The sequence below is a fragment of the Rana temporaria genome, chromosome 9, assembly GCF_905171775.1.
Source record: "Rana temporaria chromosome 9, aRanTem1.1, whole genome shotgun sequence".
Classification (NCBI taxonomy): domain Eukaryota; kingdom Metazoa; phylum Chordata; class Amphibia; order Anura; family Ranidae; genus Rana; species Rana temporaria.
Window position 1 is genome coordinate 26,628,276 of NC_053497.1, and position 27,885 is coordinate 26,656,160.

The 27,885-nt window shown below is 41.9% G+C and overlaps 1 protein-coding gene across 1 annotated transcript in view; it reads left to right on the top strand.

Annotated features, from left to right (window-relative positions):
- MAPKAP1 (MAPK associated protein 1) overlaps nt 1-27,885 on the top strand; it is a 322,753-nt gene that overhangs the window by 291,861 nt on the left and 3,007 nt on the right. The window contains exon 11 of the mRNA XM_040323013.1: nt 20,602-20,699. Coding sequence (XP_040178947.1) covers nt 20,602-20,699 — 98 coding nt within the window. The remainder of the gene's footprint in view (nt 1-20,601; nt 20,700-27,885) is intronic.

The window sequence follows — 27,885 nt, forward strand, 5'->3', positions numbered from 1 at the left end:
CTTCCCCGTGCTTCACTGTGGTGGCTGCATCGATCGTGTGATCCCTTTTATAGGGAGACACAATCGATGATGTGAGACCTACAGCCACACCCCCCTACAGTTGTAAACACACCCTAGGTGAAACACAACTCCTTCAGCGCCCCCTGTGGTTAACTCCCAAACTGCAACTGTCATTTTCACAATAAACAATGCAATTTAAATGCATTTTTTGCTGTGAAAATTACAATGGACCCAATAATGTGTCAAAATTGTCCGAAGTGTCCGCCATAATGTCGCAGTCACGAAAAAAAACGCTGATAGCCGCCATTAGTAAAAAAAAAATAATTAATAAAAATGCAATAAAACTATCCCCTATTTTGTAAACGCTATAAATTTTGCGCAAACCAACCGATAAACGCTTTTTGTGATTTTTATTTACCAAAAATACGTAGAAAAATAAGTTTTGGCCGAACCTGAGGAAAACATTTTTTTTTATATATTTTTGGGGGATATTTATTATAGAAAAAAGTAAAAAATATTGAATTTTTTTCAAAATTGTCGCTCTATTTTTGTTTATAGCGCAAAAAATAAAAACCGCAGAGGTGATCAAATACCACCAAAAGAAAGCTCTATTTGTGGGGAAAAAAGGACGCCAATTTTGTTTGGGAGCCACGTCGCACGACCGCGCAATTGTCTGTTAAAGCGACACAGTGCCGACTCGCAAAACCTGGCCTGGTCTTTTAGATGCATTTTGGTCCGGGTCTTAAGTGGTTAACAAAACACAAACAATATCGTAAACAGTCAAATGTTTATATAACTATGTGGAAAAAAAAAACACAAAAGTGCTAAATTGTTCCTCAAACAAAAATGTTCAGTCACATACACCATCCAACCTTTCTGTGAGATTCTCAATAGCTTTGATAATCTTGCCATGCTCTGAAGTAAAAAAGTTAATAGTCACCATAAAAAAACACACCGATGTGCCCATCACCACACCTTATGGATGTCTTCTCACCTTTTTAGATGGACCACACTGCAATAATGGAGGTCGAATTAGCTTTATTTACAATCAAAGAACTCCTTAACTTAAAGTAGTTGTAAAGGAAAAAAAAATTTTGGCTAAAATTAATGTCTGCAAGGTAGACAGACAGAATAGTGTAATGATTCTGTTAAAAAAATGAGTAAATATCTATTAAATTCCTTCATCTATATCACCTCCGGCATTTTAGTTTCTGTTCTCTCATTCACTTCCTGGTTTGCGGCGCTCGTTCATGCAAGAACTACATTTCCCAGTATGCATTGCGACACGCCCAGTAATTCACACCTCCTTGAAGTCTCTAACGTGTAGAGAGCGTCCTGCCGCACAGATGTAGTTCCTAGGAGGGGGCGAGCACTTTACTGACCACCGCAGTAAAGCCTCCCTTCACGGTGGTGAGTAACAATCAGACAAGCAGGAAGTGAACAGAACAGAGAAGAAATAGAGCAACTTCTGAGCAAAAAAAAACAATGAGGAAGTGAAAAGAGGAATGTCTGCAGGTAAAGAATGCTTATTATGAAAAAAAAAAAAATTCCTTTACAACCCCTTTAACGCCTGGTCACCAGCCTCTCGTGGACAACACAGCATGGAAAGGCATAGAATAGTGACTCGATAGTGCAAACTGCAATTCCTTTTTTATTGAAATTGAAAGAAAAATTCATTTACAAAGTATAAAATCGCATATAAATCACCATGGGGTTATTTACAAAAGGCACATCCACTTTGCACTGCAAGTGCACTTGGAAGTGCAGTCGCTGTAGATCTGAGGTGAATATCTGAAATCTGAAATGAGGGGAAGCTCTGCAGATTTTATCATCCAATCATGTACAAGCAAAAATGCTGTTTTTTATTTTTCTTGCATGTCCCCCTCAGATCTACAGCGACTGCACTTCCAAGTGCATTTGTAGTGCAAAGTGGATTTGCCTTTCGTAAATAATCCCCAATGTGTGGAAAGACTCAACAAAATGGCATCCTGGCTCTGCCCAGCGTGAAGTTGTCACTGCCAGCCTGATGTGTTGTGCCGTGATTGGCTTTCTCAAAGGCTGAGCCATGCTAACCTTTATTTGGTTTGTTTATGACACATTTAAAATTTGAGTCATTCTGGGTAGCGCTTCACCTGCATGTTTGTATATAATCTGATATATTAGTGTGTTGATTGCACACTTGGGTGGGAGCAGCTTCCAATTCTGTTATCTGTGTTATATACTATTTTTTGCATGAATAATCGTGCAAGTTTTTCTCATATTTATTGTACTGGAGCAGTGTTGCAAAGCGGTGGTTTGTGTTGCAACTCACTGCATTGAAAAAGCGAACAGCATGCACAGCAATGCTGTGGTGTGACTGGACACAATTAGAAACAAGACGTTTTGCCTTGTCTTTGAGTTGGGGTTGAGTTGGAAAGGGCAGCCTCACCACATCTATCTAATGCATTTAGCCCCCATTCACATTGGAGCGACTTGTCGTGCCTATTGTGGCCAATCACTCTGTGCACCGCCAACTTTGTAGTGGCGCACCGATTTGAAAAAAGTAGTTCCTGCACTACTTCTGGTGATTTCAGTTACGACTTGCATAGATGTCTGTGCATGAAGCCGCAGATGTCTTCCAAGTCAAACCTGAAGTTGCATTGATATGCGGCTTTGGAATCGTGCGATTTCAGATGAAGTCGCACAATTTCCAAGCCGTAATCAATGTGAACTGGGGCTTAATCACATGCCTGTGAGAATTATTAGACCTTAAGCATCTGATTTTGTTGACACATCCTTATCATTATGAATGCATTTGACTGTGTGTAGAGAACATTGTATACACTGTTTAGCCTAACACATTATAGCATTGTTTGTTTTCAATGGACAATCTGTATTTATGCCACCATTCAAATATATTATACGTTTTTGTTTGGTACTATACTGACACAAGAGCTCTTTTGAAATGTCTTGGGAAAAGGACTGAGCTTCTTATCGACAAGTCTGTTCTGTAGAGTAGTACAAAGCTTTGTGCAAGGTGCCAGACGGTGAGTGGAGACCATCAGTCCCATCTTATCCAGCTACACCTTTTGTATTTCCACACGGCCGATCAGAGGGAGGCGGCAAGAAGATTGATGAAGACGATGAATTCTGGGGCTCCTGCCTCCGTCTGTGTTAAGAAAGGTGGGGGCTCGGCAGCTTTCTTCTTCAGAAACCTTTCCTGCCTCTTCTTCTACGCCGTAACCTTTGACACCGGCCGTCTGTCGGTAGCTGTCATCGACTTTGACAGTTTGATTGATGTCTCTGGCCACAGAAGTGTTTCGGTGCCAGACACTGCACACAAACACTTACAAACAAGTGTACAAATCTACGCAAACACACAGGCTAAGTAGATGCAGCAATACACAGATGTGCATCAAACGTGAACAGAAAATAGCTTGTCTGACAAAACCACAGAAGCAATAATAAAGTGCCAGATTGAGAAGAACCCTGTGTCTGCATTGTATTTCCTTTTCTCTTCTCTTGGATTATTAACCTCGTGTCTGCTGATCACTCTTGCAGGACTTGGCGTTTTCAGGCATTTGACACAGGAAGATTGCATAGCTTTGGATCATTTTAAATACATACCGATAATCTTGAATTATCTGTTACATACATATTGGCAGCTAAGCCTCTTTTATTGCATTTGCCAACCCAACTTCTTGGTCCAGTGCACTAGTAGCGGTGTTGTCTGCCTTTGCTGCCAGCAGTGTTATCCACTATCCCTGCCAGCTTTGCTGTTCACAGTATGCGTTCCAAACGTAGGATACTCATTGAAGAATATGTGGGTACGGAGCATAAAATGATTTTTCAGTGGTTCTATTTTTTTTCTCTCGCTCCTGGCATTGTTTTGTTAAGACATACACATGAAAGTCTTGTGTACGCGTAACTTAAAGCGGGAGTTCACCCATTTCTAACATTTTTTTTTTCTCCCCTTAGATTCCTGCTCGTTCGGTCTAGGGGAATCGGCTATTTGTATTAAAATATGTGCAGTACTTACCCGTTTTCGAGCTGCATCTTCTTCCGTCGCTTCCGGGTATGGGTCTTCGGGAGCGGGCGTTCCTTCTTGATTGACAGGCTTCCGACGGTCGCATCCATCGCGTCACTCGTAGCCGAAAGAAGCCGAACGTCGGTGCGGCTGTATACTGCGCCTGCGCACCGACGTTCGGCTTCTTTCGGAAAATCGTGACGCGATGGATGCGACCGTCGGAAGCCTCTCGGAAGACTGTCAATCAAGAAGGAACGCCCATTCCCGCAGCCCATACCCGGAAGCGACGGAGAGGATGCATCTCGTAAACGGGTAAGTACTGCACATATTTTAAAACAAATTGCCGATTCCCCTAGAGAAAACGAGCAGGAATCTAAGGGGAAAAAGTGCCCTCTAAGGGTGAACCCCCGCTTTAACCTGAACAAAAATTGAATTTTTTTAAACGACTTCACAACTCTGTTTGCGTCTGATCCCTTGCCAGTGGAAAGTTAGGTGTAGGTAGACTTGGATTGTGTCCGTGAAAGCCTTCTCACCCGCAGATTTTTCCTTTGTGGTTTGGTGGTGTCCCTTCATAACCCTATGTAACCTAATTTGTCGAAAAATGAATAGGTCTTTATATGTCAGACACACCACACCCGAGGCTTTTACATCCATCATCGCACAGCACACACCGTAGACGTCTGCGATCCTAAAAATCTGCTCCTATTGTCACTTGCACTATGCAGAATTTCAGTTTGGATGCTAGAAATCTGGATCTTCATGAATCCATCATGTTTTATCTCACGATTCTTCCCTTTGTGCTTCCACGGTGGAAACCAGGGCAGCCACAGAATATTCCCCCATCCCAGGAACTGAAGAGTTAAAAGATGAGAAAAAGGCTGCAATAGATGGAATCGAACTATTCATGTGTAAAAGCCGCTGTTCCCGTGTCTCACCAGTGAATGGAGAACACTGTGTAATTTCTTTTTAATTAGCTGTATGTAAAAGGTCACTGGATTTCCCAGCATGTCCCTGTCACCATTGTGACATAGAGTTACCTGCCATCAGACCCATTTACACCCTATCGTGTCGCCTCTGAACACAGAGATGTTTCTCGGCGCGACTCTCGTGTAAATATAAGAGGTGCCCTTTTGCAAACGGAGCCATTTCATGTCACATCAGACAGAACAGCTGTTATATTCACTGCCCGAAAATATATTGCAATAATAAGTATACAGAGTGTTTTCTGGAACGTTTCAAGCAATGTTGCCAGAGGGATCTCCACTGGTTTGGAAAAACATCACTCCCCATTTGATCCTTGACCACTTTTGTGTGATTCTTATTGTTTTCTTCTCTGTGCTTTGTTGATTTTCAGCTGGATTTGTCCTATCACAGTCATTAGGTAGGCTTTATCTTCAGTAGGTTATTCCTTCTGTCTATACATCAAGTTGACACAGATATGTGAAGATTAATTACCCCATACTGCACTTAATATCAGTTTTTTTTTTCATTTACATAAGCATTGTTCTTTTTCTTCCTGTACTGCACTTGGAAAATGAAGAGGATTGTTTGGTTGCTCTGAGCAACACAGTTCTTGTTTCAGGCTTTTTCATGAATGAAATCCTCTGTTTCCATGTGACGGAGTCATTCTTCTTACTGGCTACCAGTGTAAGGGCACTGACCCACCAATGAATTGGTAGTGTAACAATGAAGTACCGTATATGGTTAAATATACAGGCTTGGACAAATCAGTTTGTAAATGGATAGAAAACTGGCTAAAAGTCTGTATTCAGAGAGTAGTGGTTAATGATTCATACTCTGAATGGTGTAAGGCAGGGGTCTCCAAACTGTGGACCGAGGGCCAGATGTGGCCCTTTGCTAGCCTTTATGCAGCCCTTGGGGCACAATTCCTTCCACTGATATGAGGCACTATTTCTCCCACTGACGCCAACAATGGGGCACTATATCTTTTACCGATTCCAATTATGGAATACTATTCCTCCTTCTAAAAGGGGGAATACTCCTCCTATTGACCACCAACCCTGAGGCCATATTTATTTTCACTGATGCTGGGCCTGTGACATTTTCTGCCCCTGCTGGCCACAATCCAGCCCTCCTAAAGTCTGGATGACAATAAAGTGGCGCTTTGTTTGAAAAGTTTGGAGACCCCTGGTCTAAGGTATCAATGGGGTACCCCAAGGTTTAGTGTGGAGACCCATACTTTTTAATAACTTTATAAATGATATTGGGTCTGGGATTAAAAGTACTATTTCTGTCTGTGCAGATGACACCAAGCTATGCAGTGGAATAACGTCCTTACAGTATGTCTCTAACTTACATGCCGACCTCAATGCTCTGTCTAATTGGGTGACTATGTGGCAGATGAGGTTTAATGTTGATAAATGTAAAGTTATGCACTTGGAGGCTAAGAATATACATGCATCATACATACTAGGAGTAGAACAACTGGGGGAATCAAAGGTGGAGAAGGATCTGGGTGTTTTGCTAGATCATAAGCTTAATAATAGCATGCAATGCCAAGCAGCGGTTTCCAAAGCGAGCAAAGTCCTTTCTTGTATTAAGAGAGGTATGGACTCCAGAGAGAGAGATATCATTTTGCCCCCCTGTACAAATCATTAGTAAGACCTCATCTGGAATATGCAGTTCAGTTTTGATCACCAGTTCTCAAAAAGGATATCAGGGAACTGGAGAAAGTGCAGAAAAGGGCAACCAAACTGATAAGATTCGTGGAGGAGCTCAGCTATGAGGAAAGATTAGAGGAACTGAATGTATTCTCTCTTGGGAAGAGGAAAATTAGGGGGGATATGATCAACATGTACAAATACATAAGTGGTCTGATTAGTGAACTTAGTGTTGAGTTATTCACTTTACGGTCAACACTGAGGACAAGGGGGCACTCTTTACATCTAGAGGAAAAGAGTTTTCATCTCCAAATACGGAAAGGTTTCTTCACAGTAAGAGCTGTGAAAATGTGGAATAGACTCCCTCCAGAGGTGGTTCTGTCCAGCTAAGTAGATTGCTTTAAAAAAGGGTCTGGATTCTTTCCTAAATACACATATATGCGTACTAATATTTATAGATAAAGTTGATCCAGGGAATATCTGATTGCCTCTTAGGGGATCAGGAGGATTTTTTTTCCCCCTGGTGGAGCTGTTAGGCCCCATACACACGATCAGTCAAAACTGATGAAAACGGACTGAAGTTCAGTTTCATCAGTCCAAACCTACCGTGTGTATGGCCCATCAGACTTTTGTCCTTCAGACCAAAGTTTTAAAACTTGCTTTAAAATCGGACTGATGGTCAAAACCGATGGTTAGTACGCAAAAGCATCGGTTCAAAACCCGTGCATGCTCAGAATCAAGTCGACCCATGCTTGGAAGCATTGAACTTTGTTTTTTTTAGCACGTTGTCGTGTTTTACATCACCGCGTTGGACTCGATTGGATTTTGAACTGATGGTATGTAGGCACATCAGACCATAAGTCCATCAGTCTTCAGCCTTCAGTTCGTTTTCATCAGTTTGGACTGATCGTGTGTACAAGGCCTTAGTATAGGATTATGTATATAGGATCATCATTTTTCCCCCCTCTTTTATTGATTGAACTGGATGGACTTGTGTCTTTTTTTTTTCCAGATTAACTATGTAACTATGAATTATTTTAACAGGTGTTCCCTGAGACCTGAAAATAAATTCAAATGCTCTCCTTGTATAAAAGAGTTGAGAAGGGCTAATCTAAAAAGGCTTACATAGACCTATTAAAAGTCAACTTTTGGCAAGCTACTGGAAAAACAGATGAGACTTTTACACCAGCTTAGTGATCCTGGCACCTCCGCCAGACAACTCAGCCAGGTTCTGGACTTTCACTGTGGCAGTATATCACGGTCAAGAATACACCACCGACTGCTGATTTGACATTGAATAGGCAGCCGCACGCTGCTGGAATTGTCCTGCCTAGTGCTTGGCTGCACTCCATCTGAGTACTCCTGTACAGAGGATTACATGATTGAGAATTAAGTTTTGTGCAAGGCTGTCTTTAATTCAGAAAGAAAATGATACACACAACGACAGAACAATCTGCCCTGCATGTTTACGTACTCAGATTCATAATATGAAGATCCCAGCAACCACTGGCATGTAGCTTGGGAGACAGCCAGGTGCAGTTTTTTGCTGTATAGGGTCAGTCTGGCCAAAGCTATTTTTTTCTTTATGGCAGATGCTTTTTCTTGCAAACTCTTAGTGACATTTTTGTGTTTCTAGAGTGCTCAAATCCTGCTGAAGCCTTTATGAAGGACCCACACGGTTCCCATTGATTTTGATTGTTTGGACATAGCAGTAGGGGGAGCTGAAACACAGCTTTTGTTGGCTTTGGCATGCTAAACTTCGATTTGGACAGGAACAGGGTGGAGAATGATGATAGGGGGGATCTCACAGTTGAAGTATCCCAGAAATTGAAAAAAACAGGGACTAACTTGGGACATCTGTAACTAAAATATACATTTTGGATCAGCTATCCCCCCTACAATATGTTTTGTAGCAGTGCAGAGACCATAATGAAGCCGACCAGCACCAGCGAAATACAGCACATTACAAAGTTGCATTAAATTGGTAATAAACCCCAAACCAAAAATTGCATTTTACCAATTATTTGATATGGTGGCTGCATTTATTTTCCCCCTCTGTTTGCACCTTTTGTCAGGGTCCAGATCTGAACCTGTGACTTCTGTGGTGTCTGGCTGTGACTTTTCTCACTGTGCCACCCGAGATGCTGGACAGCTCCCTGTCTGATCTCTTAGGAAAATCTTTCCTTGTCTCCTGCTTCTGGTGAACCTTGAACTCTTTGCTCCTCCCACCAACTTCCTGATTTTAGCTATGCCTGTGCACTTCCTGTTTGACAGATTATTGTGCTCTGCTCCAACTGATATTTTGCTCCTTTGCGTACCAACCTGCAATCGCTTGTTTATGGACTACGTTTCTGCTTGAACCCTACCAGCTATATCTGCTACTGGACTATGGCTTACTCACCTCCTGGTGGGGCGATCCTGAGGACAGTGACCTGGTACTGGCAGACAGTAAATCCCATTTCCACCACCTGCTCAGATGACCCCTAACAAATAACACCTAGTGATCCACCCAGTAAATTGCCTCCTGTATTAGAGTGCCTACACTCTGGAGCAACAGAGATATCTTTTGGACAGCAGCATTGTCTTTTTGAGGGGAAGGGAGTGTTGGATGTATTAGCAAACTGCTTATTTCCTTTTGGGGTCTTACATAAATAAAAGCTTATCATTGTAAGCGCCCCTTACTGCTTTAATTAATTATGATTTTTTTGTTACCCTATGACCTCTGGTTTGGTAAAGGCTGACTTAGATGTCTAATATATTTGGAAAGACATAATATACCTGCCTATAGGACGCTTAATGATGTGCCTTTAAGTTGGGTGCAGCTAGGGACAGTCACAGACAATAGTGACAGGAAGCCTAGGACAAGACATAAGATAAAGACTGATATGGACATGATGCTTATGCTGACCTATTTTAGGAACATCACCCTTTCCATCACACCCCTCCCTATTTCTTGTCTCTGCCTGTTTTATCAGATAAATCTAGTCAAGTCTAGTTCATTTGCCAGTCTTTCCATTTTCTCTCCTTCCCTCCCCTCTTTTATCTACTCACACCCCACAACTATCCATCACATCTGCTACCAGTAAACTTTTTGGACTGTCTGCGAGAAAAGTCTCAACTCGTCCTATTAGAATAATGGGATATGTTAGCTGCCTTGACTCCTGACATACATGATACGCCATATTGTGACTCTCTGTGTCACTCTGTCACAACAGCTGATAAAACCGGCAGAGATTTTATATCTGGCTAGTGATTTCATGGACTAAACTTTAACCACTTCATTACTGGGCACTTAAACCCCCTTTCGTGCCCAGACCAATTTTCAGCTTTCAGCGCTGACGCATTTTGAATGACCATTGCGCGGTCATACAACACTGTACCCAAATTATATTTTTATCATTTTTTTCCCACAAATAGAGCTTTCTTTTGGTTGTATTTGATCACCTCTGCGATTTTTATTTTTTGCGCTATAAACATAAAAAAAATGTAAATTTTGAAAAAAAACTATATTTTTTACTTTTTGTTATAATAATATCCCAATTTTTTTAAAAAAAATAAAAATTTCCCTCGGGTTAGGCCGATACGTATTTTTCTACATATTTTTGTAATTTCCAAAATCCCCCCCTTAACAAAAACATCAAAACCAGTGTCAACACACTGGACTAGATGTCAGAAGAAGCTCCACTCGGAACTCTTCAAAACCACATTAAGGGAAAAAATAAAGACAATCCAACCACATCAAACGGTCTCAGAAACTCTGAATGCCATAAATGCAGCCCTGTCACAGTCAGCAGACTTAATAGCGCCGAAACGGAAAACCTGCATCCGGAAAAACACCTCTAGCTGGTTCAACAACCCGCTATCGTTACTGAAGCAAGAGCGCAGAAGGGCGGAAGCCGCCTGGAAAAGAAACGCTTCAGAAGAAAACCTCAATATCTACAAGGCCATAACAAGAAAATACCATAAAGAAATTTTCATAGCCAAGAAAAATTACTTTTCCAAGGCTATCAACAGCGCCCTCAACCGCCCCCGTGAACTCTTCAAGATGGTCACTCAGACCATGAATCCCGTCTGTCTTGAAGCCCCCAATTCAGACACCCAAGAGTTCTGCAATGAATTGTCGGATTACTTCATTAATAAAATTGAGGGAATCCGGGAAAGCATTCAACAAAACAATACCCCCCTCAACCCCCCTTGCAATCATTCACATAATACCCACAGAAATTCACCACAATTAGGAAAGTTCACTCTAGAACCGATCTCCATCGATGCCACAAAAAATATCATCGGTGCTCTGCGAAACAGCACAGCGCCTAATGATATTATCCCCACCAAACTGCTGAAGGAATGCGCCGACATCTTGGCACCTCCTATCACGCAGCTTATAAATCAGTCCTTCAAGGAAGGGATAGTGCCCTCCCAGTTGAAGGAGGGCATAATTCAGCCCATCTTGAAGAAACCCACCCTAGACCCCAAGGACCCCCTTCATCGCCGTCCCATAACAGGCCTAAATGTCCTCTCCAAGGTAATGGAGAAAGTAGTGGTACAACAGCTGCAACAGCATCTAGATACCCATAACCTACTTGACCCATTCCAATCGGGTTTCCGCCCCGGATACGGTACGGAAACAGCATTGCTCAAAATATGGGACGATGCTCTAGAGGCCGCAGACGAAGGAGAACCTTGTCTCCTGGTTCTATTGGACCTGAGCGCTGCCTTCGACACTGTAGACCACAAACTGTTACTGACTCGGTTAGCTGATGTAGCCAAAGTCGCAGAAGGTGATTTATCTTGGTTCTCCTCTTTCTTGGAAAACCGATCACAAACAGTGAAACTGGGACCTTTCACCTCTGAGAAACGCACGGTATCGTACGGAGTCCCTCAAGGATCGCCTCTATCGCCAGTGCTGTTCAACATCTATCTTCGTCCTCTTTTTGAAATCATCAGCAGCCATAAACTGCTTTATCACTCATATGCAGACGACACGCAACTGTAGTTTCGCATTTGCAACAACAAGGATCACCATCTCAATCTAGAGACATGCCTCTCTTCGATAGAGAACTGGATGACAAAGAGTTATCTTAAACTCAACGGAGCGAAAACAGAACTTCTCCTGTTTCACGCCAAGCGTATGAATCAACCTGCAACAACTTGGATACCCCCGCCCATTCTGGGCAAAAACATCACCCCTAGCGCCAAAGTCAAAAGTCTCGGGGTCATCTTTGACTCCTACATGACAATGGATGCACAAATAGGGTCAGTAGTCAGCGGATCTCACCATCTGCTGCACCTACTACGTAAACTCACTCCTTTCATTCCGAAAGAAGACATAGCGGCCGTGGTGGGAGCGATTGTAAACTCCAGATTGGATTATGCAAACGCCCTTTACCTCGGACTCCCAAAGTACCAAATCGCTCGTCTGCAAGTCGTTCAAAATACGGCCGCCAGACTAGTGACTGGGAAAAAAACATGGGAATCAATCTCACCTTCACTGAGAGCCCTTCATTGGTTGCCAATTAAAGACAGAATCGTTTTCAAAGCACTCTGTCTAACGCATAGATGTATCCATGGGAATGCTCTCCATTATCTATGCGAAAAAATAAAAGCTCACAACTCCAATCGCGTTCTGCGATCCACCAACCAAAATTTGCTCCAAAAGCCAAATACAAGTCCAAAGGAGAAAGAAGATTCGCGGTCCAGGGTCCCAGACTATGGAACGCTTTACCAACCAGCATTCGGTTGGAGGAAAATCACTTAGCGTTCAGGAGAAAGATCAAAACTCATCTCTTTTGATATTAAAGGAGACAGGAACAACCAGCGCCCAGAGGCGATTTAGTTCGCATGTGCTGCGCTATATAAGTTTTTCATTCATTCATTCATTCAGCCATACATGCCCACGCCATGACACTACCACCACCATGCTTCACTGATGAGGTGGTATGCTTTGGATCATGAGCAGTTCCTTTCCTTTTCCATACTCTTTTCTTCTCATCACTCTGGTACAAGTTGATCTTGGTCTCATCTGTCTATAGGATTTTGTTCCAGAACTGTGAAGGCTTTTTTAGATGTTGTTTGGCAAATTCTAATCTGACCTTCCTGTTTTTGAGGCTCATCAATGGTTTCCATGTTTTGGTGAACCCTCTGTATTCACTCTGGTGAAGTATTCTCTTTATTGTTGACTTTGATAAACACATAAACACACACCTACCTCCTGGAGAGTGTTCTTGATCTGGCCAACTGTTGTGAAGGGTATTTTCTTCACCAGGGAAAAAAAATTTCGGCCATCCACCACAGTTGTTTTCCGTGGTCTTCCGGGTCTTTTGGTGTTGCTGAGCTCACCGATGCGTTCTTTCTTTTAAGGATGTTCCAAACAGTTGATTTGGCCACACCTAATGTTTTTGCTATCTCTCTGATGGATTTGTTTTGTTTTTTTCAGCCTAATGATGGCTTGCTTCACTGATAGTGACAGCTTTTTGGATCATTAAGAGTTGACAGCAACAGATTCCAAATGCAAATAGCACACTTGAAATTAACTCTGGACCTTTATCTGCTCCTTGTAAATGGGATAATGAGGGAATAACACACACCTGGCCATGGAACAGCTGAGCAGCCAATTGTTCCATTACTTTTGGTCCCTTTAAAAGTGGAAGGCACATATACAAACTGTTGTAATTCCTGCACCGTTCACCTGATTTGGATGTAAATTAAAGATGAAAGTCTGCAGTTAAAGTACATCTTGTTCGTTTCATTTCAAATGGTGGTGTAAAAAAGACTAGAATTGTGTCGATGTCCCAATTTTTATGGACCTGACTGTAACTATTGTATGTATATTCTTCTCTACTACTCTAGGCTTACAGTGTGGCAGATATGCAAATCACTGTATTGACCAGAATTTCAAATACTGTAAAACAGCAAGTAATATTAAAAGATAAGTTAACTTTTGTAAAAAAAAAAAAAGAAAATATACATTTTCTTTTTGCAAGTAAAAAAATTTGCATTTATTATTTTTTGTTGATGGAGCCTGGAAAGCTCAGTGCATCGGCTTAGCCGTACATCCTGTATGAGTAAGCCGATACTCCCGACAGGAAGACTCAATGAACTACCAGGGAACCATGGTAATTCATTGAGAACTACAAGCTCACTGTTGCCAAGGATGTTGGGACAGAGCTGTGTGTCTGAATGATGCAGCCGTGTGGGTGGGGCCACGCACAGCCACGCTGTTTTTCAAACAGTGACACGTGGTACAGGGAACTTCTCCCCATACTGCTGCCACAGAAAGGGGGGTGTGGGTGGTGGCTGTAGCACTGGGAAGATATTACATGTTCCCAAAGGTGAACTTAACCTTTAAACAAAGGAGAGAAGAGTTCTGTGTTTGTTAGATACATCCCTTCTTTACTTGATTCTACTGTAGGGGTTTCAGTTGTGTAGGGAAAGCCTTAGGACTCATGGGTTTCAGTAACATTTTGACTGCTGAAGCCAGATTGAAAAATAGATGCATTTATTTTAACAAGGCTATAGTTTACATTGTGATGTACATTAGATACTCTGCACGGTCATGTTCCATACATTGTGATGTACATTACATACACTGGTATGCCACAATCTATGTTGTGTTATACACACATGCTCTTTATCACCACACTCTGCTTTGTTCCGTATTCTGAACAGTACATTATACCCCACTACGCTTGATACATTATGGTCAATACTACTCTATGTACTGTGCTGTATGCCTAGGCGTGCACACAGGTTATGCCAGGTGTGCCTGGGCACAACCTAATCATCCTGTGCTGAGCAGATTCCCCCTGCTGCTTGGCTGCAGAGAAAGGGACTGGAGAATCTCAATCCTCAGTCCCTTTCTCTGTCTATAAAGTGAGACATTAGGGGTCTGTTTAGACCCCTAATATTTTACCAAAGCCCCCCCAACGGGGTTCCTAAATTGTAAAAAACAATAATACAAAAACCTGTAAAAAAACATTGTAAAAATAATAAAATTGTAAAAAAAAAAAAAAGTAGTAATAAAAAAATATATAATATATAAAATAATATATAAAAAATAAGCTATCTCTGCTCTACTGACCTCATACACTGCTCTACCAACGCTGCCCATTGCCCTACAGCCCTATACAGTATATACACACACATGTATGTATGTTTTAGCTTTTCAGTGCACACCCTAATGCAATAGGCTGCGCACGCTATTGGCTGTATGTAATATACTCCCTACTGCTAATCATCATAGAGTCATAGAAATACCACTGGCTTTTTATTGGATTTAGAAATGTTACACATTCCATGAATAGATACGCTTTTGCCCTATTTTGTTTTGAATGGTGTACACTTATTCCGCGTACACACAGTCGTTTTTTGTCTTGTAAAAAAAACGTTGTTTTTTCTCATGAAAAAAAAACAGCGTTTTTCAAACTTCATTTTAAAAAATGACGTTGCCTACACACCATCGTTTTTTCAAAATGCTCTAGCAAAGCGCGCTTACGTTCAGCACGTACGGCGGCACTCTGTTCCATTCAAGCTTGCGTCATAACTTGCTTATGAGCATGCGCGGGTTTAAAAACGTTGTTTTAAACGTCGTTTTAGCCCACACACGATAATTTTTTATGATACAAAAAAACGGCTTTTTGAAAAACTTTTTTTTTTGTCGTTTTTCAGAAGACATAAAACAACGTTTTGCCCATACACCGTCATTTTAACTGACGTTTTTAAAAATGTAGTTTTTTTTTTTCATCACAAAAAACGACCGTGTGTACGCGGCATTAGTTACACTTTTAAAAGGCTTCTGCAGAAATGTATTTTGGCTTTCCAATAGAGCGCATGAGTATTTGTCCACTGTCATTTATACTATACAGCAATCTTTTCATGCAATCGCTTACCATTTATACTTTAAAGGGATATTTAGGCTGCCATTACTGACCTTCTGAAAATGCTCGCTATCTGGCTTTCTCTGACCTCATTACTGCCTGAGTCATTGCCCCAAAAACAGCAAGTCAAGTCAGAAAAGCTGATCCTAATTTTTTCTGGAGAAGTGAGTCCGATACTACACAAGTCATTGTATCAGCATGACAGCCTGGAAACTAGCATTTTCAGAAGGAGGGGTCACCTGAGTCAGCTTACAGATTCCCCTTAATCTGTAAAACGTAAATCTCAGAGAATAACAATACAGTATACAGTAATTGCAAAGTATCCCTCCTCCCCCCTGAACCCTTCTGGCCTTCTGATTATAGAAACAAATTATCCCGCTGCAGGCATCTACTAATATATGTACCAAACAAGTTTAATTTGCTGAATGATTTAAGGAAGTTATATGTTTGTTCCCTCACTTCAAATCATTAGACATGCTACCAGGGGAAGATTAATGCTTTGTAATTATATTTAATTATACATTTCCAAGATAAAATGTCTCATGTTCAGAGATGGCCAAATGTAATAAAATGACCCTCTATAAAACTATACCTGGGATAAATTGATCAAAGTGGATGTGTACATATGATAGGAGTACAAACACGACACTAACACCCAGCAGTTCACAGATTGTTGTAAATTTGGAGCATCGGCAGTAAAATGCAGCATTATTATGTGAAAACTTCTAGAGGTAGACATTTTGTTTTTATATCATTTTAAACAGCGACACGACATAGAAATAGTCTCCACCCACATAATTAACCTGTTGGTAGTAGGTCTTTATCTGGGTGAGATGAGCCTTACAGAACACCTAGCATGGAGGCTTCTATTCTTCACCTGACAATGCTGGTTTGTTTTCTATCATGGTGACCTGCTTCAATATTTTTAGACATAGACCCAAGACGCATAAAGTGGCAAGAAAAAGAATGCGAACCCCTTTGAACTGTGTGTGTTTATTTTTTTGCCAGTAATTTGGTTCACATTACCTAATGCTTCTTATGTACAGCAATCTTAAAATGATTGAGTGTCTATTATTATTACTATACAGGTTTTGTATATCGCCAACATCTAGAACAGGGGTGTCAAGCTCAATTTCATTGTGGGCCACAACAGCATTATGATTGCCCTCAAAAGGGCCGGTTGTATGTGTAAGATTAGATGTCCAGCGCATCCCCCCCTTACATTAGATGCCAAGAGCCCCCCCCATCAGAAGTTGAGTTCCCCACTCTCCCATACATCACAGTGCACACCCATTTCCTTATGCTGCTGCTGGGAAGAAGCTGGATGCATTGCTTAAAAGCAGAAAGTAAGGATCTTGAGGAAGACCAGAGGAGGGCTGCAGCTGCAGGAGAGGTGCGAGGGCCACATGAAATGATCTGGAGGGCCGCATTCGGTCCGCGGGCCTTGTGTTTGCCACCTATGATCTAGAAGATCAATCCAAATAGCTCTAAACCACACCTCCAAAATCATTTTATTAAACTCCAGATGTGCAAAATACTTATTCCAATTAGTCTATGGGTTCACTTACTTTTTCCTCCATTGTAAAGGTTTAATGTGTATGTTTAACCCCTTCCATACAGGGCATTTTCAACCCCTTCCTGCCCAGACCAATTTTTATTTTTCAGCGCTGTTGCACTTTGAATGACAATTGCGCGGTCATGCAACACTGTACCCAAATGAAATCTTTGTTTTTTCACCCCCACAAATAGAGCTTTCGTTTGGTGGTATTTGATCATCTCTGCGGTTTTTATTCTTTGCGCTATAAACAAAAGTAGAGTGACAATTTAAAAAAACCACACTATTTTTTAATTTTTGATTTAATAATTACCACAATTTTTTTTTAAAAAACAAAATTTTTTTTGCTCAGTTTAGACCGATACGTATTCTTCTACATATTTTTGGTGAAAAAAATCGCAATAAGCGTATATTGATTGGTTTGTGCAACAGTTATAGCGTATACAAAATAGGGGATAGATTTCTGGCATTTTTATTTATATATATTTTTACTAGTAATGGCGAACTGTGATTTTTATTGTGACTGTGACATTGCGGTGAACACATCGGACACTTTTGGCACGTTTTTGGGACCATTCACATTTATACAGCAATTAGTGCTATAAAACTGCACTGATTACTGTGCAAATGTGACTGGCAGGGAAGGGGTTAACACTAGGGGGCGCTGAAGGAGTTATTATCTTCCCTAAAGTGTGTTCTAACTGTAGAGGGGAGGGGACTCACAAGGGGAGGAGACCGATGTGTGTTGCTCTGTACTGGGAACACAGAATCGGTCTCCTCACCTCTGACAGGAGGTGGATCTGTGTGTTTCCACAATACCCACAGAAATTCACCACAATTAGGAAAGTTCACTCTAGAACCGATCTCCATTGATGCTACTAAAAATATCATCGGTACTTTGCGAAACAGCACAGCGCCAAATGATATCATTCCCACCAAACTGCTGAAGGAATGCGCCGACATCCTGGCACCTCCTATTGCGCAGCTTATAAACCAGTCTTTCAAGGAAGGCATAGTGCCCTCCCAGTTGAAGGAGGGCATAATTCAACCCATCTTGAAGAAACTCACCCTAGACCCCAAGGACCCACTTCACCGCCGTCCAATAACAGGCCTAAACGTCCTCTCCAAGGTAATGGAGAAAGTAGTGGTACAACAGCTGCAACAGCATCTAGATACCCATAACCTACTTGATCCATTTCAATCGGGTTTCCGCCACGGACACGGTACAGAAACCGCATTGCTCAAAATATGGGACGACGCTCTCGAGGCCGCAGACGAAGGAGAATCTTGTCTCCTGGTTCTGCTGGACCTAAGCGCTGCCTTCGACACTGTAGACCACAAACTATTACTGACTCGGTTAGCTGACGTAGCCAAAGTCGCAGAAGGTGATTTACCTTGGTTCTCCTCTTTTTTTGGAAAACGAATCACAAACAGTGAAATTGGGACCTTTCACTTCTGAGAAACGCACGGTATCGTACGGAGTCCCTCAAGGATCGCCCCTATCGCCAGTGCTGTTTAACATCTATCTTCGTCCCCTCTTTTTGAAATCATTAGCAGCCAAAAACTGCTTTATCACTCATATGCAGACGACGCGCAACTGTACTTCCGCATTTGCAACAAAAAGGATCACCACCTCAATCTAGAGACATGCCTCTCTTCGATAGAGAACTGGATGACAAAGAGTTATCTTAAACTCAACGGAGCGAAAACAGAACTTCTCCGGTTTCACGTCAAGCGTATGAATCAACCTGCAACAACTTGGATACCCCCGCCCATTCTGGGCAAAATCATCTCCCCTAGCGCCAAAGTCAAAAGTCTCCGGGTCATCTTCGACTCCTACATGACAATGGACGCACAAATAGGGTCAGTAGTCAGCGGATCTCACCATCTGCTGCGCCTACTACGCAAACTTCTTTTATTCCCAAAGAAGACATAGCGGCCGTGGTGGGAGCAATTGTAAACTCCAGATTGGATTATGCAAACGCCCTTTACCTGGGACTCCCAAAGTACCAAATCACCTGTCTGCAAGTCGTATCAAAATACGGCCGCCAGACTAGTGACTGGGAAAAACCCTGGGAATCAATCTCACCTTCACTGAGAACCGTTCATTGGTTGCCAGTAACAGACAGAATTGTTTTTAAAGCACTCTCTGTCTAACGCATAGATGTATCCATGGGAATGCTCTCCATTATCTATGCGAAAAAATAAAAGCTCACAACTCCAATCGCGTTCTGCGATCCACCAAACAAAATTTGCTCCAAATACCAAAAGCCAATTACAAGTCCAAAGGAGAAGATTCGCGGTCCAGGGTCCCAGACTATGGAACGCTTTACCAACCAGCATTCGGTTGGAGGAAAATCACTTGGCGTTCAGGAGAAAGATCAAAACTCATCTCTTTTGATATCAAAGGAGACAGGAACAACAAGCGCCCAGAGGCGATTTGGTTCTCATGTGCCGCGCTATACAAGTTCTTCATTCATTCATTCATTCATATCATGTCGCATTGGATCAAATTCACTCTGCCCAACCTACCAGCAGATAAAAAAGCCCTCTTATCATTCATTTACCTGGAAAGACTAGACACCATTACTTTGCACTTTCGCTCAACACCACGCTCCTTCGCAAAATGGTGCAAGTATATGGAACTCACATTCACTCAAAAGGAGTTACAGGAAGGAATTCATGCACTTATTCGCTACACAAACTGGTATCTAAAACAAGATATTACACATTTTCTAGGTAACCTCAAACTAATTTGTCTGACCCATCTGCTTTCATACCGCCCTGAGGATCATCCACAAACCCATGAAGCTCTTTGACAACCATGACTATTTCCTATTCGCAACCATTAATCTCACCCACCCCCACTGTTATTACTAAGTCAGTCTCTGAGAGTACTATTTCAATAACCCAAATGTTGCTTCCACTCCTGAGGGTACTAAAGTTTCAGTTGTCGTTTCCTCCTGAGACAATTTGTTGTATTATTGTTATACAGGTAAATATGTTTTCATAGTCATCCTCCCCTTTCCCTATATTTCCCCCTTGCTGAATCTTCAATTGTTTACTTTTAATATGATTGTACATGTCTCAGATTTATTTGCTATATACCATGTATTGTACAAAACCCAATAAACATAAAAAAAAAATCAGTGAGCCAATGAGGAGAGAGAGAGAGGGGGGGCTAAATGGACACATCGAGCATCAATTCGGGAGTGAGCCTGCTTGGGTGCCCCCATAGCAAGCTGCTTGCTGTGTGGCCTCTTGGCAGGAGGGAGGGGCCAGGAGCACTAAAGAGGGACCCGAAAAGAGGAGGATCTGGGCTGTTCTGTGCAACCAAGCAGGTAAGTATACATTTTTTTTTTTTTTTTTTTTTTTTTTTTAAACAAGACAAAAAAATAAAATGTAATATCACTTAAGTTCTTGGCATATCCGGCATGAAAGTTATGCTACCCATGAATTACACGTATTTCTTATTGTATACATTTCAGCGTGTTATCTTGTTTGAAGTGTATGTGTCTAATGAAGTTGTGCTCTCCATTACAGGCCATGCAATGTTCAAGCTGACCTACCTCAATAATCATGATTACAAGCACCTGTATTTTGAATCTGATGCAGCTACCGTTAACGAGATTGTTCTAAAGGTGAGTTCTCTGTTGCTACACATCCTGCTTTTACAAAACGAAGCTTAGGTAGGCCACAGACTGTGCAAATTTCTTTCCTGCAACCAATTAAATTTGCACAATTCCTCCATCAACCCAGACAGCGCTGACAGGAAACCCTCCGGCCGAGACATTGTATTCTCCCACCAGGAGAAGACAGTAATTATTGCTAGCGGGTATAGCAGTGTAGTGTATGGGCAGGCTGAGTGCTAAGCGCTGATACCCCAGTGCAAAACGCGTCCGCTATCCACCCCACTGTCTGCTGTGATTTGTAGTGCTGTTTCCAGTTCTTTACCATTTAAAAGCAACTTTTTAAGAATTTTGTGGAAGTGCGGCTGTCCAGTCTTTTCTCCTGTCTTCGCTTTGTGCATTGCCAGCACCCACGCTTCTGAGAGGACACTGATTGCTGAATGCACTCACCTAGAGCGGCAGTTTCCCTTTTCTCAACAAGTTGACTAAGGCTTACCTGTAGGTAAAATGAATATCTCCTAAATGTGCGCGGTTTAGGGGATCTTTACCCTGCGTGCCGGAACTTTAGAGCTCCTGCTGAATGGAGTGCTCCCAGGCGCATGTGTGGGAGTGACATTATCATGACTCCGGACACAGTGCTGAAGCTTGCAAAACCCGGAAGAAACGCTAAGGGAGCATGTCAGCCCCCTCAGCGGTGACCGGGTGCCACTGCGGGGGGCTTCATTCTAAGATAAGTATTTAATAATGTGCTAGTATGCGTCTTGTATTTATTTTATTTTATTAGTGGTTTAGTACCACTTTAATCAGAAAGTATGTATGTAAATCTTATCAGTTTATGTTACTTAAACCCCTTGTTTGGTAGACTAAAGCTAAATGTATGGGTATAATTATGTAGAACCAAGGCATCTGCATAACAAAACCCAAAAAAGCACATAGACTCAAGGTGGGTGAAGGGGAAAAAACCATCATCTTGTAAAACAACCAATTTGTTTTAAAATAGAAAAAAACATTCAAAGTAAAACATTTGTGTATGGACATCAAAAAACATTCTAAATACCTTTGTGCTTAGCTGCATAATTGCTGGAGGAGGAGAAACAGCAGCACACATAGCTTCCCAATGAAAGGCTGTGCAAGAGGTGGGGGGTGTCAAGACAAGTCTGCTCATTGGAGGAGAGCAGGCGGAGTTCCCAGCACAGCAAGACAACTGACCAGACTGTGCTCCCATGCCTAGTGTGGTAAGTTTTATATTGAAAAGCAGAGGGACACCAGGGATTAAACACACAGGAAGCAATACAAAGAGAATGGGATACTTTTTTCATACAAGGACATGGTACAGCAGGCAGTTATCAGGTACATATAATGTTGGGTTTCCATGTTCTTTAGGAAGCCCAGACTAGGTTTAGGACAGATTTCGCTAAATGCGTTTTGATTCGGATTTTTTCTTTGGTCGATGCTGTGTGCCATTTCCGGTCATTCAGTGTTATCCCGATGCTTAAGCCAGTAGTACTTATTGTAGGCATGTTTGTAAGGAGGGTGCAGAGGCTGGAGAATCGCTGTGTTCTGGGGTCAGAGTGTCTTTCGGCAATGCGTTTAGATTGGACATATCCTGTCAATGTTCTCGGAGCCGAGAGGGCAATGATAAGCAATGTGTCGGGGGCTCTTAACTGGTAATGCAAGCTATGCAGATCATGTGTACAAACTGAATACGAGATAATTAGCAACAGATCTAATCGAATGGTTAATTGCAGCTTTTAGATGCACTGAACAGATATTAATAGCCAGCATAAAGCAGACTTCATTATCTACCGAGTTAAGTGCTGCCATTTCAATTTGGATATAGCGGTAATGAGTACACCTTGTTAATTTAACCACTTCCCACGTGCAAAGTGTATGCTTGCCAATATGTTTCAGTCCACTATAGACACAATAGTGTTGATTAGCAAAACTGCCATAAATTTTTAAGCACATGTGTAATTAGTGTTTTGGGCGGCGTACTTTGCTTCTTAATATCGCAAGTCTGTTTGTTTTGTTTTCTTTGTGCCGGTGTACAGGAAAATGTGTGGAAAATGCCGCTTCACCTGTCGGTGCTGGCTCCGCTGTCGTACACACAGGTGCAGCAGGTGATCATGAAAATTAATATTAACATAGACTAAATTAGAACATGAGCTGAATGAGAATAGTTTTATTGAATAAATTATCTGATAGTATATAATAGAAAGTGTATTGAATAAAAATTCAGGAAGGCCCGGTCTGTAAAAACACTTTCCAACAGAGGTCCGAGTCTCTAGTTTGTGTGATGGCTCAGCCGCCTCCTTCACATCACAGTTCCCCCTTTACATCCATCCTTCCCTTTATACCACAGTGCCCCTTTTTATATTTCAGTCCCCACATTTACACCACAGTGCAATCTTTACATCCATCCTTCCCTTTATACCACAGTGCCCCTTTTTATCTTGCAGTCCCCACATTTACACCACGGTGCTCCCTTTACATCACCATTTCCCCTTTACATTACAATCCTGCCTTTTCCATCACAGCCCCTCTTTGCTTCAGTCTCCCCCTTAAGAATATGGACTCCCTTTACATCACAGTTTTCCCCTTTACAACATCCCACCCACACTTTACAGCAGTGTCTTTGGACTCTCCTTCACATCACAGTCCCCCCTCTTTACAGTTTCCTTCACATATCAGACTGAAGCCCTTAGTTTGTATCACACCTCACCTTTCCTTACATCCCAGTTCACTTTACATGAATGCCCCCTTCTTTACATAAAAAGATCTCTTATGATCAGCAGGCACAGGACAGGAGGTGTGGCACATGTGGACAAGGGGGCGGGAGCTGCATAAATGTTCACGTTTACGGGTTGGTGATTTGTTGCTAGCACTGCCCCACGTCCAACAGCAAATCACTGCTTTGTTCACAGCTTGTTATGCATCTCCCACCCGCTATTACCCAGATGGGGCACCCAGGCTGCTAAGTGGCGCAGGGCAGTCCAGATAAGATGGTCATGTGGTCTGGACCACGGTCCCTTGTTTAGTGATAGGTATATAACATTGCACTGAGTAAGTAGATAGGTAGTTCACTTAGACAGGATCATATATATGTGGTGTTCCAAATAATAATAGTTGTCCTGTATTTATTCACTTAACACTTTAAATTAATAACGTGATAAAATGAAAAAAATATAATCTCCGTGAACAAAGGTGAAAAATAAATGTCCTCCTGTGCACTACTAAAACTAAAATAAATAGAACCAAGTGGAAAAAGCATGTAAAATGAAAATCCTCTTATGCATTGCTTCAGTGCTTTGAAAAACACCAGTTCATCAATGTGTGTCCTTTGATTATATGTGGAGTGTTATCACCGACCACGAAGAATGGGTGTTCCACTAGAGCTGACCGGCTTGTAATTTTCTATGCGTTTTAATGCAAACTTGATGTACCGTATTTTCCGGCGTATAAGACGACTCGGCGTATAAGATGACCCCCTAATTTTCCAGGAAAAATTTTGGTTTTGGGATATACTCGCCGTATAAGACTACCCCCTTCCTACTAGTCTTTCTGGAAGCTGAGGGTTAGCCAGAACAACCGCTGACAGAAACAGGCTTTTTTCAAGCCTCACTATGCCATTACATGCCCCCACTGTGCCATTACATTACATGCCCCCACTGTGCCATTACATGCCCCCACTGTGCCATTACATGCCCCCACTGTGCCATCACATGCCCCCACTGTGCCATCACATTACATGCCCCCACAGTGCCATCACATTACATGCCCCCACTGTGCCATCACATTACATGCCCCCACAGTGCCATCACATTACTTGCCCCCACAGTGCCATCACTTGCCCCCACTTTCCCCCCCACTGTGCCATCACTCACGTTTTGCAGGCCAGTGACAGTCTCCGTCTGCTGCGAGCGTCCATGATTTCAAAGCCGCGCCGTCTTCTCAGCGTGTCCTGTGAATGGCTGAACACAAATTTTCCCAGTAGCGTCTCTGTTCTGTGTTCCGCCTATCACGAATGCCTTCTCATCCTTGGACGAGATGAGAAGGCATACGTGATTGGCGGAACAGAGGCGCTACTGGGAAGATTTGTGTTCCGCCAATCACAGGACACACTGAGAAGACGGCGCGGCTTTGAAATCATGAACGATCGCAGCTGCACGGAGACCGTACCCGGCGTATAAGACGACCCCCGACTTTGGATGCATTTTTTTTGCATCCAAAAAGTCGTCTTATACGTCGGAAAATACGGTAAGTGTATTACCTTTTTTGATTTAATAAATGTTTTACACTGTGGCAAGCTTTTATCTTTTTTTGCGGAAATTCTCTGAGCATGAACACTTGGAAGACACCTGTGAAAGCTTCCTGTTAAAGATTGAGCCTTACTAGTCGCTATACCTTTGACCTCAGAAGTTGATGTATGGTGGGAAGGCCATATACATATCTCCTTACTGACTGGGTAATTGGGTACAAGCAAGAAACACCTTTTGTGATAGGTCGTCCACATTAGCTGGTAAGCAGGCATTTCTTGCGATGGAGGTGTCAATTCTTTTGTGGTGTGCGACGGTGTCACCATCACTGAAAGGTCTTTGGACTGTTTATATTTCTTTATTGTACATCACGGTAGACAGAGCAGCCATAGTAATTACTAGGGTTGTCCCGCTACCCCTTTAAGACCGAGTACAAGTACCAATACTCACCGATACCGATACTTTTTTTTAATGTCACGTGACAGTGTTTTTATTCTAGGCTTACCTATGGGTAAAAGTCAACAAAAAGGGTTTGCAACCACTTTAAGGGTCAGATCTCAGCCTTATCTTTGTGTCCTTGGGATTTGAATCTAGTCTTGTCCGCTTTGCAAAGACAGCCTTTTGGCAGTTTTCTCTTGTAAAGAGCCTTTTCTGATTATTCATCAGAAAGGGTGGTGTTATGGCCTAACCTGGCTTTCTTGGCTAAGATGGTGTCTAGTTTTCACCTCAACCAAGATGTCACTTTGCCTTTGTTTTTCCTAGAATTTCGTTCTGCGGAAGAAAGGTTGTTGCATTCTCTTGATGTGGTCAGAGTGGTCAAGGTATATCCAAAGATGACAGCTCAGGTTTGAAAGACCGACTCCTTGTTTGTGCTGCCAGATGGGCCCAGGAAGGGTCAAGCGGCATGGAAATCAACTATTTCACCATGCATTCGCCAAGTTATAATTCAGGCTTACGGTTTAAAGAGGAAGGTTCCACCCTTTTCGGGTGAGAGCTCACTCTACCAGGGGTGTAAGCGCCTTATGGGCAGTGCATCAGTATACATTTACTAAATTCTATCAGATAGATGTAAGGCTGTAGGAGGAGACTGCCTTTGGGCGCTCTGTGCTACAGGCAGCAATTTAGATCCTCTTGCCTGTTGGCTGTCTGCTTTGTATGTGTCCCCCTCCCCTCAGAGGCATTGCTTTGGGATGTCCCAGATAGTTATTACTATAGCTGCTCTGTGTCCTGTGATGTACGATTAAAGAAAATAGGATTTTTCCTACAGCTTACCTGTAAAATCCTTTTCTTGGAGGTCTCTCCCCTCTTGCTTGCTTTGCTCCAAAACTGAGGTACATCCGTATGGGAGGGGTTATATAGAGGGGGACTTCCTCTCTTTTGATGTGCCAGTGTCCATTCACCTATAGGTGGCGTATAACCCAGATAGTAATTACTATGGTTGCTTTGTGTCCCGTGATGTACTCCAAGAAAAGGATTTTACAGGTAAGCTGTAGGACAAATACAATTTTTTTCTTTTCTACGTTGAGCAATTTTAATATGGGACCATTCTCTCAGTTCTTTAGCTTCCTAAGAGAAAAATGATCAATATGTCATTATTGATGGCGACAATATGAGATCTGGACGGACGCTTTGGCAATATGTTACGCAATGCATCTTTATCTGCGAGGGTGAACTACTTACTCCCGATCCCTAGTCTAGATGAGACAGCACTGCAAACCATTCAAATGGGTTCATTGATCTTTGAGGCTCTCTTGGGAAAAACATGGTGGGCCTCATTTTATGTTTTGTTACACGTTTAATCCTTTGTTTAATAAATGGATGCAATTTAACCACATGACTAAACATTGCAATTTTTCAATTTGTTTGACTACCTTTCTGCGGTAGTCTAAATATTTTGTGGTGTATTTTTGGTCTTGGGTTTATGTACCGTTGAGTCCGGATTCTTAATGGTTGGCTGTTGCTTGGTTTTCTAACAGAACATCTTTCCTCTTGAGATATATTAAAAGGCAAACTTAAAAAAGTTCCAGCATTACAGAAATGTGTTTCCCGACCAGTGCTATCACTAAAACCAAATTAATCAAAGTAGCATATTGTAGTTTCCAATCTGTCAATGTGGCGGCTGCTTTGTTTTCTTTTTCACCAGGTGATCTGGCCAGTAAATACAATTTGCTGTCTGAGAGTGTCTCTGCTCTGGATAGAGGAGCAGCATTGTCATTCTGGAGAATTGATTGTGTTTGGATGGATTTGACTAATAAATGAAAGGTCAACTCTAGCCAAACTTTATTTAGGTTTTTGTCACTTCACAAGTATATGGCCAAAGTAAGAGAAGTGCTGTGTGTGTGTATATGTATATATATATATATATATATATATATATATATATATATATATATATATATATAGAGATTACAATTATTTGAAAAGCTGATGTGGTTATGAAATCTTGCACAGTTGAAATTTATACGGTTTGGAGCAATTAAATGTTGGTAAGAAAGCAACAGGAGGGGGTAATCGTAAACGAAAGGGTTTAAGGTGAGTACCTGGGATCCAAGGTGGGTCTGTCCCTTAGACTAAAATAGTCAGAGGGCACAGGTCTGTCAGGTAGCATTCAAAGTCTACTGTTATGTATTGCGAGACCCATGGGTCCCAGGTTTTCTTAACCACTTCATTACTGGGCACTTAAACCCCCTTCGTTCCCAGACCAATTTTCAGCTTTCAGCGCTGACGCATTTTGAATGACAATTGCGCGGTCATACAACACTGTACCCAAATTATATTTTTATCATTTTTTTCCAACAAATAGAGCTTTCTTTTGGTGGTATTTGATCATCTCTGTGATTTTTTTTTTTTTGCGATATAAACAAAAAAAGACAGAAAATTTCCAAAAAAAAAAAACACAATATTGTTTACTTTTTGTTATAATAATATCCCAATTTTTTTTT